Source organism: Cyprinus carpio, chromosome A8 (genome assembly GCF_018340385.1).
Source record: "Cyprinus carpio isolate SPL01 chromosome A8, ASM1834038v1, whole genome shotgun sequence".
Taxonomy (NCBI): Eukaryota; Metazoa; Chordata; class Actinopteri; order Cypriniformes; family Cyprinidae; genus Cyprinus; species Cyprinus carpio.
The window spans coordinates 8,630,814-8,643,611 of NC_056579.1; the positions used below are offsets into that span (position 1 = coordinate 8,630,814).

General features: G+C 35.2%; 1 protein-coding gene across 1 annotated transcript in view; it reads left to right on the forward strand.

The window, feature by feature from the left end:
• The first annotated feature begins 271 nt into the window (after positions 1-271).
• Positions 272-12,798, forward strand: part of LOC109080202 (mesoderm induction early response protein 3-like) — a 25,647-nt gene continuing 13,120 nt past the window's right edge. The window contains exon 1 of the mRNA XM_042763017.1: positions 272-356. Within this exon, the coding sequence (XP_042618951.1) occupies positions 272-356 (85 nt within the window). The remainder of the gene's footprint in view (positions 357-12,798) is intronic.

Sequence of the window (12,798 nt, forward strand, 5' to 3'; positions counted from 1 at the left end):
GAACTGTGCAAGATGAGACCAATCACAGCTCGGTATGCAAATTAATGTAAATTATGATGCTTTGACGCTGAGCCTAGTCCATTTGTCTTCAGAGTTCATGTATGGTTGGTATGAAATGTATAGCATTGTGCCATGCATAGCACCATATACTTGTAATACATTATCCCTGTAGCACATTTCTGCAGTTCATCATTAGCAGAAAATGGAAGTGCCCTTCTGTGTGAAGTTTTCTTTGTAAATCTAAAGTGACAAAAAACAGAGATAAAACAGTATGGAATCTTCTCATGCTGAGATGCTACCAAGAGACAACGATGAACAGCTGCCACTAGTGATGATGATGAGGTTCAGAGCCAAAAGTACAATGTGAAAAGATAAAGACGGGGGAGGGTGAAGGAATGTTTGAAATGTTACCCATAGGAATTTGTATTTTAGTTTATATATATATATATATATATATATATATATATATATATATATATATATATTCATAAATTACCATTTGTGGACCACTTCACTTCCCAGAATGCATTTCTTGCTTTGAAATTCAATTAGTAACAATGCATTGACCATACTGTACTTCCTCTATGTCTTGGTTGGGACTTCCTAAAATGTCCAGGTTTTGGCTTTGTTTTCATATAAACGTGCTTTCTACATTCCTCATATATGTATGCATATTTGCATTTTTTTACTATTTTGCACATCACGATTGGTCAATTATGTACAATGCCTGTGTGCTATTGGTCAAACTGCTTTTCAGTCATTACTTTTAGCAAGTATGAAAACAATAGGGAAACAAAGCCTAAACCCAGACATTTTAGGCAATTGAATTGAAACTCTTGAATTGAAAGGAGCTAGAAACTTGATGTTTTTCAAAATATCTATTTTGGGTTCCAGGAAAGACAGAAAGTCAAGCGGATTTGGAACAACATGAGAGTAAGTCAATGATTTTTCTTTCTTTTTTTTTCCTTCTTTCCTTTTTTGAGTGAATTTTATCATCATACCGTTAGTAACATATCAAATTAGTTTCATATAAATTTTTCTTGGTCAAAATAAGAAACAAATGTTCTTTCATGAAAAACAAAACTACTACACATTTTCCCTGCACTCATAGCAATTATGTTCTTTGTCTTTTTCTTTGCCTTTGCCCTCATTAAATTAATAATCAAACTTGAAAGGAAAGGGTGCATGGCTGATCTTGCAGTCCCTTCCAATCGTCTCTCCCTTCCTTCCACCCTTACATAAGGACACAATGTCTGTAACCTGGCTGCAATCTGTTATATAAGAGACAGGAAGAATCATGTTAAATATGGAGAGCTTTGTTTGTGTGTCTGTCAGTTTGAGATGAAGAAGACATTAGGGCTTCTGCTCTTCAACTTCTCCAAGTATAGAACAGCACAGATTTCTAGGCTTTAATAATTCACTTGTTATCCATTATGCAGATAAGCAGTAAAGCTATTGGGAAACATTTATATATCAAGGACCAGGTGAGGAAAGTGGAGATTAAAGAAGTGTTTATTTGGTACAAGACTGCTGTAAAACATAGGAAGTACACCACACAAAATATGTGTCTTACGTTCTGATTTATTAATGCTCATTCTCAAAATTAGTATTTTTTAAATTTAATATTTAAATTAATAGTTGGGAGGAGCTTGTTTATTTAATCTTGTTTATCATAACACAGATATATAATTTCATTTCAGAGACAATACCACACCAACCTCACTTTTATTTCTAATATTGCTATTGTTTTCCACAAGAAGGAGAAAAAAGCAAAGCTGAACCCAAAGATACAACACAGAGTCTATCTGTATCCTTCATGTTCCTCAGAACCAATCAGCTGAACTGAAGTACTGGTACAAGGAAAAGGAACAGTATATTCTGAGGTTATTAATTGATGTTAAAGCAGCATTGCTTGATGCTTTACTTTCTAGTTAACATTATTTTCTTCATATGACATGCTGGCACACTATGTTTTTTAATTGGCCATGCATTTTTCAGAGTGTCTGAGGACAACTGATGATGATCAGCTGATGCTGATTTGTTCCTAGTTTGCTCATAATTACTGGCTTCATAGATACAAGCTTTTATACATATAAAGCCTTGCTGAAATATTACATAAGAGCCTGTTTTGTGTTTCTTTTTGTCTTGTTGACAGATGACGGACAGATTTTTTCAACAATGACATTGTCTTCCTCCCTTATGCATTACCACAGCTGGTTCCTGTTTTTTCCTACTGTTATTTAAACAGCTTTAGGTTCAAGTTCACATTCATGTTTTTCAGTCATGTGACTGGCATGGAGTGCTGGAGGGCAAAACATTCATAGAACTGTAGGTCACCTGCTTGCCAATTTTCCATATGTTTTAAGCCATGAAAATGTAGATCACCTCTAATGGAAAGAGAAAAAATAAACTGCAAATTTTGTGCACTTGCAATTCATATAAATCTCCCGCCTATGGGAAAAATGCTTAACTAAAATTTTATACATCGCATATTCTGGGGTTATATGCTTGCCTGTACATATGTTATATTAATAAGGCATATACTGAATGTGTTCCTTCAATATCACTGTCTAATGCATTAAGCCTCAAAGTGTTTTCTTTGTGGTTGTTTTCAATAGAAAAACACATTTGCTTACCTGTATTCTAATTGTCATAATCAATTCATAATTCATAATTTAGTAATTCATAATCAATTAGCTGAATACTGTTTTGTTTAGTAAGTAATACAAACCTAGTGGGCAGCAGAGGAAAGCCTTGTTTTAAACTCAAGGTGGCTGTTACTGGAAGGGTGCGACATCATGTGAAAGCTATGAATTTTTATTTGAGTATAGGAGAGAAGCAAATATCTAATCTTCCTCATCTTCTAAACATCAATCTAATTTCTACACAACTTTTGCATTTCACAACTGAATTACAAAAACAATTTTTTACATTTTCAGCATTTCAGCATTTTGTATCACCATGGTATATTGCACCAATACTATGGTATTTTTTAAATTAACTTTTGAGTACTGCAAGTACATAACATGGTATATGAATATGGTAATCATTTGGTATCATAGTATATATAAAAGTACTGTTGCATTACTATTTGACACCAAGTACCAAAGCACCACAAAAATACTTTTTTTGTGAGATTAACCTTAAGTATAAGTCATCACCTTTATATATATAAAACACTTTATACAATAAAGATTGTGTCAAAGCAGCTTTACAGTATTAAAGAGAAAAACAGTGTGCCGATAATGCAAGAGGACAATAATAAACACACAATTTTTCAGTTAAATTCAGTTCATCAAGTCAGTGATGTCATTGTTCATCTCAGTTCAGTTCAAATAGTATCTGTGCAATATCAAGTCAACAATATTGCCAGAAATTAAGAATCCCCAACTAAGCAAGCCAAAGGCGACAGTGGCACGGAACCAAAACTCCATCGGTGACAGAAATGGAGAAAAAAAAAAAAACTTGCTTGGTTGGTGTTTACCATAGTGCACAGGCCAAGACAGACAGAGGGAGAAAAGTTTAGCTCAGTGCCGCTGACTCAGAGCTGAATTGCACATAGATCTGTGTGTGTGTGAGAGAAGCGCCTGTGTGAGAAGGAGGTGCCAGTGAGAAAGACGTGTGAACTACACATCATCATGCATCGTTCAGCACTCTCAACTTGAAGACTGAAGATTAGTGTAATGGAAACTATCGAGAGTGTTATTGTTTTCACATCTAGAAATCTGTCAATACAAATCTTTGTATCTCAGACCATAAGTCTGAAATGATTCTTTATTAATATTCTTTATGGAGTGCAAGGTGTAAACTCTTCAAGTGGATGATTGGGGTAAATTTGACTTATTTTGTCTTTTCTGGGAATCATGTATATATCTTATGTAGCTTTTGAAAGGCAGTACTAAATGGAAAAGATAAGAAACATTTACACACCATCATCCTGTTTAAAGTTTACACATCTGCCTCTTAATGCACTGTGTTGCCTTCATCAGTGAACGTTTTAACCTTTTGTAATAGTTGTGAATTGTTAGAAAGGGTACAAATATGCAGAAAATGCTAGAAAACCAAAGAATGTGCAGGGCCTGGAGGATATTTCTGAAGAACAGTGGCAATTTGACTGCATCAGAACAAACAACAGACTTGAGAGACAAGAAAAACAGTCATTTATCATCCAGGCAACAACACACAGAATTAAGATTCAGTGTACACTTTTTCTGTTTGAATTTTGTAAATTCAGTTATGAAGTTGTCTTGTGGACTTGTCTTAGGGGTATGTAAACTTACGAGCAGAACTGTGTATATATATACACACAAATAATTTTTAAATATTTAAAAGATGTGTGTATTGTGCTGGGATAAACCCATGATAAACCTGTGATAAGCACTGACTATGACCTGCTGTGATCTGGTGTCATTGTTTTTTCCCACCAAAGGTTTCTAACCGAGATAACCGAGCTGTAATTGCAGGCAAAGGGAGTTCCTGAACTCTGGATCCTGTTTTCCCCTCTTCCATTTCACATCATTGTTTGCTGAACCAGCCGGTCATGCTGGACGGTCAGGAGGTCTCACCATGGCCTGCCCTTCTTTTCCCAGCACACTCAGAACATTGCTTCCAAGGGGTGACCTCACCTATTGTTCGACCTCAAACTGAAACGCATTGAACGCTTGAGACAAAGGTGACGTCCTAGTTTGACTTCTTACTTTGCACAGCAGCCAAATAAAAGCTGCATGAATTTAGTTTTTAATGTACTAATGTACAAAATCAGACATGCACAGAAATATAGAAGTCTACAAAAAATATAGAAGTCTACAAAATACTTTATAATGTCTTTCATATTCTAGATGAATATGTTCATGTAGACAATGTTCTGCACTCAGTATACTCATACTTATAGCATTAAAAAATACACTTATGCGATTTAACAAGATCTGCATTCCTGCTGAACATACATCAAACATAAATTTTCAGTATTTCAGCTGAAACAGAAGCAGACAGAACAGAAAGAGTTTACCGGATACCAGTGTCAAATAGAAAATGAATGGAATCGCAATGATCTGAAGAATGAAAAACACTCATGCCAGTTTGACAAAACAAAATGCTGTTCATGAATTAGAAGCACAAAATGAGGATTTGTAAAGAAAAATTTTGGAGGATTTTCATATAACCCAAGAGTTTTCCTTTGCTAAAGTAAGGAAACTTTGTTTCCTTTGCTCCTGCACTTCTCAGAGGCACACATATGTCCTACGTCATCCGACTTAACGTCTTCTGTGTACAACAGTCAGCAGAAGTGAGAAAAAGGTGTTTATTACATTTGAAATATGGATATTTGTCTTACAAAAATGCATGGATTAGCTACAGGAGGCCTTCATTTACGTCCCGGAGCCATGTGAGGGATGTTTTTATTACGGATGCGTGTACTTTATTTCACGTCTTGTGAACTGTTGACAAAAAACACACGCTTACCCCCATTGAAAGGCTTGGAGGGGCCAGGACAATTTTTTATATAACTCTGATTGGATTTGTCTGAAAGAAGAAAGTCACATACACCTAGGATGCGAGGGTGAGTAAAACACAGGCTAATTTTCATTTTTGGGTGAACTAACCCAAAACCCTAAGTTACATTCCATGTACTGGCTTGTCAGGAGAGTGACTGTAATTCATGGTTGTGCTTGGAAGAACATACCTGTGATGCCATAGACTGTGGCATGAGTGTAACAGTCATTTTTCATTTCCCATTTTGGGCATCAGTTTAACTGCAGAACTGCTGATCAAAGATAAACTTTGTGCTCTTTGCTGTGATCTTCAGTCAGTTAATTGAAAAACTTCTGCAGTTATTAAACTTACATCATAAACATCTCAGCTAGGCACGTTTTCTTCTCGTTTCAACACAAGCCAGTAAATATATGCAAGACAACAAGCTCGCATGTAGAGATGACATCAGTGCATTAACGGCTTCCCCATTTGCGCTCAGAAAGTGATGATGACTAACTAGTGTGCGCACAGTTTCATTTCAGTCACATGTTCCTGCATGGTGCTTTCTCAGGACATTCCCACATAAGTGTGGTCACACCAGCAACACAGATGGCTAATCTTTAGAAATGTTTTTGAACTTCAGCAGCAAGTTCATTGATCTTTATTTTGAACTTATAGTGCATTTATCTCAAACTAAATTAAAAGGGGTAATTATTCCAAAAATATCTATCTATCTATCTATCTATCTATCTATCTATCTATCTATCTATCTATCTATCTATCTATCTATCTATCTATCTATCTATCTATCTATCTATCTATCTATCTTTCTGTCTGTCTGTCTGTCTGTCTGTCTGTCTGTCTGTCTATCTATCTATCTATCGTTCTGTCTGCCATTCCATTTATGTCCATCAATCCATCATTCTATCATTATATTGTTCTGTTTATCTGTAGCTACCTAATTTTGTTCAGTGACACATTCTTCAAACTATCAAAAGTTTGGAGGGAACTGTTTCTTTAAACAGGCATACATCGAATTAAACTTGCCTAATTTGATATCTGGGGATACAGTTTTGATTCTCACAGCATTAAGATTATTTTCATGTAAACTGGCACAACATGTACAAATAGGCATTCCTACGCCTACAGTGGCAGTGCACATTTACTCACAGTTCATCAAGATCTGAATCTCCCAGCTATAGCTTGCAGTGGTGTGATTCATAAAGGCCTGACTCTGAGAAGCAGTGTGGACACACGAGACTGCAGGCCAGCATTATAAACTTGGGCTTTATCAGGGACCTGATCTCTATGGATACAACAGGGAGATTCACCAGCCTACATTCTCTCTGATGTTCCAGTGAATCAGATGAGAAACCCGGTAACCCTCAAATGTCTTTCACTCTTCCTTAACTTCTTCACGAAGTCTCAGCTACTTTTGCTTCATTACAAATTCAAAGTTACAAATTCATAGTTTTTATGGGAGGCTCACCCCGATAGTCCTTACACCCAGTTAACAGTTTTAAGCCATTGGTTTTCTAATAAAAGTTTTTTTTTTTTTAACATAATTTTTTTTTAAAAACTTAATAATAAACTAACTTAATAATTAGTTAAACTTGTTAAAATAATTTTTAACATAAATTACACAGTCATACTATAAATGTGAATTTTAAAGATGATGTAATTTTTTTTATTCAGCAAGGATGCATTGAATTGATCTAAAGAAAGAGAACATTTTCACAAAAAGATTCAGAGGCATCAGGAAAGACATTACCGACTGGATTTAAAACAGTAGTTGAAAATAGAACTATGTCTATGATATTTTTTTGCAATAATTTCTGAAAGAAATTTGGATTTAGCAGACATAACAGCTTTCTGAAAAGCAGACAAAGAGTCCTTTAAAAGTTCATAGGACATCTACAGCCTGTCCTTATGCCATTTGCATTCCACCCTTATGCATATTTGTCTGAGTGAACGAATAGAATCTTTAAACCAGGGTGCAGATTTTTTGAATGGAACGCTTGACCTTCAGTTGACAAATGGCATTTAAAATGTTCAAACAGGTATTACTAAAATGACTGAGAAACTAGTCTACATCAGAGTTTTCTGAAATCTGAATCAATGCTGAGACTCGTCAACTGCATTATAAACAGTACAGTCCTCGCAGACTGTAGGAGAGAAATGACGAATCCATCGCACCTGGGCCAAGATATTACTAGATCGACAAGGAAGGGCAGTTTTGAATGTCAAAGATTTATGGTCTTAAAAAAGATAATAGTTGCACTGAATATTGTAAAATTTTAATAATATATTATAAAATAATTATTATTTTTAAATAATAATATTTCACCATTTATCTGTATCTTGATAAAATATAATGCAGCCTTGGTGAACATAATTCAAAAACATTTAAAAAGAATTTCTTGGAGAATCATGTTAAATTAACCACTCACCTTATTTTATAAATAAACCCAAAAGTGCTATTCTAAAAACCCATTAGCAATTCTGGGGAAGCCGTGGTGAATTATCCTTCTGGGTGGGCTACAAATTGATGACACGACTGAATAGCTCTACATCACAGAATTGCATGAATTACCACATGCCTTTATAAAGAACACTTACTGTAGGTAATGCCAAATGGAAAAGGGGTAATAGTCTTTTACATTGGAATAACTACATTTGCCTAATTGGATTCTGGAAAATGCACAAGGCTGCCTTTGTGTTGAAGGCCTTATTTATGCATTGATAACAGGAAGTGGGTGTTGCTTTTATTCTGTAATTGCACTCGAAAGCGCACGCACACACGCACACACGCACACACGCACACACGCACGCACACACACACACACACACACACACACACACACACACACACACACACACACACACACACACACACACACACACACACACACACACACACAGAGAGAGACACACACACACACAGCAACTCTCAGATGGGCTTAGGGAGTAAAGGAAGCTGGAAGAATCTGCAGAGGATATGTGTGGCATCCTTCCTCAGTGGTCTGGGAAACAGAGGAACGGAAACCTGGGGGAAGCTCCTCCATGTGACAAGTCCAAAGGAGTCCAAACTGAGGACGTCAATGCAAAATAGCAAAAGTAAAATCTGTGATTTAATATTCTTGTGTACCTGGAATGTATTTTTATTGAGATATTTTTGAGATTGCATGAGACTTCTGTTGTTTGTATGCATTATCTAGGGGCAAAATGGTCACAGAAAAACTCTATCTGGGCCACAGTCGCATTTATCAACACAATGAAATTAGACAGCTTTGGGAAGATAAGGGATGGGAAACTGTCAAACAGGAACCAAGTGACAATCTGTTGATGTTTTCTTGCTGTGAGGCAGACCCTATTTTAAGCTCAGACCGCTGAGTGTTAGGACTACAAATCATCATTGTGTCATATTGTGACTAGAAAGTGCAGTAAAATTGTCCCATTGAAACCTTACTTCCTTCCATCTGCTGCTGATGTTATACCACAAGAATGGATGCATGCCTGAAAACTTGATTAAAATTGAACTAGATTATATTGCCACCATGATTTCTGGATGATCTAGATGCTCACTGGGCAAAGAAAAAAGAGCCCAACGTATTCTATAGACTATCTATAGATAGCACCATATTTTAATTTTGACAGGAATGAATTTAACGAGGCCCTTAGTGAAACACATACAGCTGTCATGATAATGACATATATCTGTTGGTGTGGACGCTAATATAGTTGTGGTTTTTGGGTGTGAATGGGCCTTTAGGGGCATACGTTTAATTTTAGAGGTTTGTTCAAATTCCGAATTAGCATGGGCAGCAATAAATATTATAGTATTTTTATCAGTATATATATAAATAATAAAACTTTTGTAGCAAATATATTTGCTCTATATTTTTTCTATAAAACATTAAAAGATAAAGGGGCTGGTGTAGCCTTACCAGAGAGCCGGACAGAACAGATGTGACACTTTGACATGTGTGATGACAACCTCAGGTGAGGCGGGGGTCTTTCTGCATTTCCCTGCTCCGGGGGAAGAGGTTAGGTTTAGGTGTCATCAGAAGTAGGGCGAGGTGTCCTGAGACGGTGGGGTCCAAGCTCAGGTCAGTGTCATAGATTGCAGCAGGACTTCCTAGCTTACACAAGGAACAGAGTCCAGCACAATGGTGTGAAACATAACCAACACCAAGCTCAGCATGTTTTGAATGCTTATACATTTTTAAGTCATTAAAGCACATTAAACTGAAGTGTAAAGATCAGATTTCAAATAAATGCTGTTCTTCTGTTCATCAAAGAATCCTGAAAAATGTTTTACGGTTTCAACAAAAATATTAAGCAGCACAACTGTTTTTAACATTGATAAAAATAAGAAATGTTTCCAGAGCAGCAAATCAGCATATTAGAATGATTTCTGAAGGATCATGTGAAGCTGAAGACAGGAGTAATGGCTGCAGAATGTCAAAGACGTTTGACCAAATTGGTTGACCAAAGGAAGACAGCTTGGCCATGTTGGTCCACCAGCTAGACCAATACCAAAACAGCACGAACCCGCATAAAGTAGCCTAATTGATTCTGGTCTTTTCATCAGGGTAAAGTTCTTTTATATTTTCTACTTCAAATTATAGTGGTGCTCTTCTGTCAGTGCTCAATATAAACAAATACTGAGAGAGGAAATGTGCATGAAAACTAGCAATTAGTGTCTAAACCCGGTGAGAGGAACGTGTTGCTAAAATAAAGACCTCCTGTTTCTCATGGATAAGGGAGGGCATGGTCTATATTTAGCATGTCTGAAGCAAAATCGCATTGTTATATTTCAAGCTGATATGCAGATACCCTGCAAGGGGTTTGAGTATCATTTTTTTTTTCTGTCCTTGTCAGTTGTTTTATGTAGATGTATGGGACACTTGCCATGCATAAACCTTGATTACATATGATTTGGTTATTTTAAGTTCCAAGGATAACTTATCTATACATATAAATTGCTCCAGTGAATGTTTCAAATAAAATTCAGAAATGTATATTAAAAAATGAAATTAAAACATTTGAAAGCTTATTGCATTCCAATTAGATTGAATAATTAAATAATAAAAGCAAAAAACTAGTATAATCTTGACTGGGTTGAAATAAAAATTGGTCAAGATGGACAAATTTATCAGGATCTTTTCATTAAAGAACAGGTCTAAACTACTTTACATGTAATAATGCTTTCATTCACACTTTTATAGGATTGTGATTTTAGTAGTCAAAATGTCAAGCTCAAGCGAACAGTAAATCTGTATTAAATATGCACGACCTTGTATAGGGCTACAGTCTGGGACTGACGTCATTGCAGAACAGGATAACATCAAGTCAGTTCCTGTGATCTGAGGTCAGAGAAATCACAGACAACCTGGCAGAGAGTAATTATAAAGCAAGTGATTTTAAACCGGTACAACAATGGCATAAATAACAGAAGTTTGTGGCCTTTTTAAACAGATGACAAACGTTTGTAGATATTTTACTTGTCAACAGTTTGCCACAGTTTAGGTGGTTGAAGAAACTGGAAAAGTGCGAACTGTCAAACAAATAAATGCATTATGCTTCTCTTCTGGTAGAACATTTCAAATATAAAATTAAAACATGAAATAACTGCCTTAGTGCTAGATATTGAGAGTGTTGGCTACTACTGCCACCCTGTGGAATAATGCTACTGTGAGACTTGTATGAATTACAGAATTAGGCCTACTGTTGTAAAGTAGTATTGTTTTAGTATTTACTAGTTTTTGTTAATTAGATATTGAGAGTGATTCTTATATATATATATATATAAAGATTCATACCCCTTCATTATTTTTATGTTTTGTTATGTTATTGCCTTATGTTTAGCTGCTTTAAATAACTTTTTTTCACCACATCAATGTACACTCTATACACTATATTGACAAAGCAAAAAAAGATTTGTCACAACTTTGTAAATTAATTACAAATAAAGTAAACTGAAATAAGTAGACTGCATAAGTATTCATACCTTTAACTAAATATAAGTATATCAATATCAAGTTACGACAGATACGACAGTATTCAATGGTTCTTGGTCACACTAACCAAAGCCCTTCTCCATTAATTGTTCAGTTTGGCCAGGAGGCCAGCTCTAGGGAGAGTCCTGGTTGTTTCAAACATCTTCCATTAAAGGCAACAGAGACTACATGCTTCTGTGAACCTTCAATGAAGCAGAATTTTTTCTGAACTAATGTGTGGCTTGACACAAACCTGTTTCTGAGCTCTACATGCAATTATTTTGACATTAGGGCTTGGTTTTTGCCCTGATGTGCATTATCAGCTGTTAGACCTTTTATTAAGATGCCTTTCCAAATCATACCCATTCAGTTGAATTTGCCACAGGTTAATTTCACTCGAAGTGTAGTAACATCTATAAGCAATATGTACTGTATGCTCCTGAGCTAAATTTCAACTGTCCCAGATAAGTGTATGAATACTTACACTCTTAAAAATAAAGGTGCTTCAAAAGGCTCTTCAAGCAATGCAATAGAAGAACCATTCAGTCAAAGGTTCTTTAAAGAACCATCTCTTTCTTAGCTTTTTTTAAATTCGGAAGAACCTTCTTTCACCACAAAGAACATTTTGTGAAACAGAAAGGTTCTTTAGATGTTAAAGGGTCTTTATGGAACCATTTAGACAAAAAGGTTCTATTATGGCATCATGAAGCACCTTTATTTTTAAGTGTGTACGCAATGGAATCATTTAAGTTTTTTATTTTTAATACATTTGCGAAGATGTTAAAAATAATTTTTTTGCTTTACCGTTATGGTGTATGGGGTATAGACTGATGTGGAAAAAAAGTAATTTGAAGCAGTTTAACATAAGGCAGCGGCATAAAAAATGGTGAAAAAAATGAAGGGGTATGAACACTTTTGCAAGGCACTGTATTTACAGTAACCATAGCAAGGTTTTTTTAATTGTAAAATAAATAAAAAGAAAACAGATAGAATAGAAAAAGAATAGAGCAAGCTTAGAGGCCTTTTTTTTTGCTTTCGTTAATTGTATAAAAAAATAAAAATAAAACAAACAGAATACAGAAAGATTATAGAAGCTAGAGTTTTTATGCATATATATTTAGTTTAATTTTATTAGTAATTTTGTTTGGTGTTTTTGTTATTATTATTTTAAATATGTATAGTTTTTATGATTTTTTGTATTTTAGTTTTAGTTTAAGTTATTTTAGTATATCACTAAATGAAAATGAGAAATATATCCATTCTTCAAGCTGCTTATCCCATGTGGGGTCATGAGGCCTTGGCAATTAGCTGAAATAAAATTATTTTA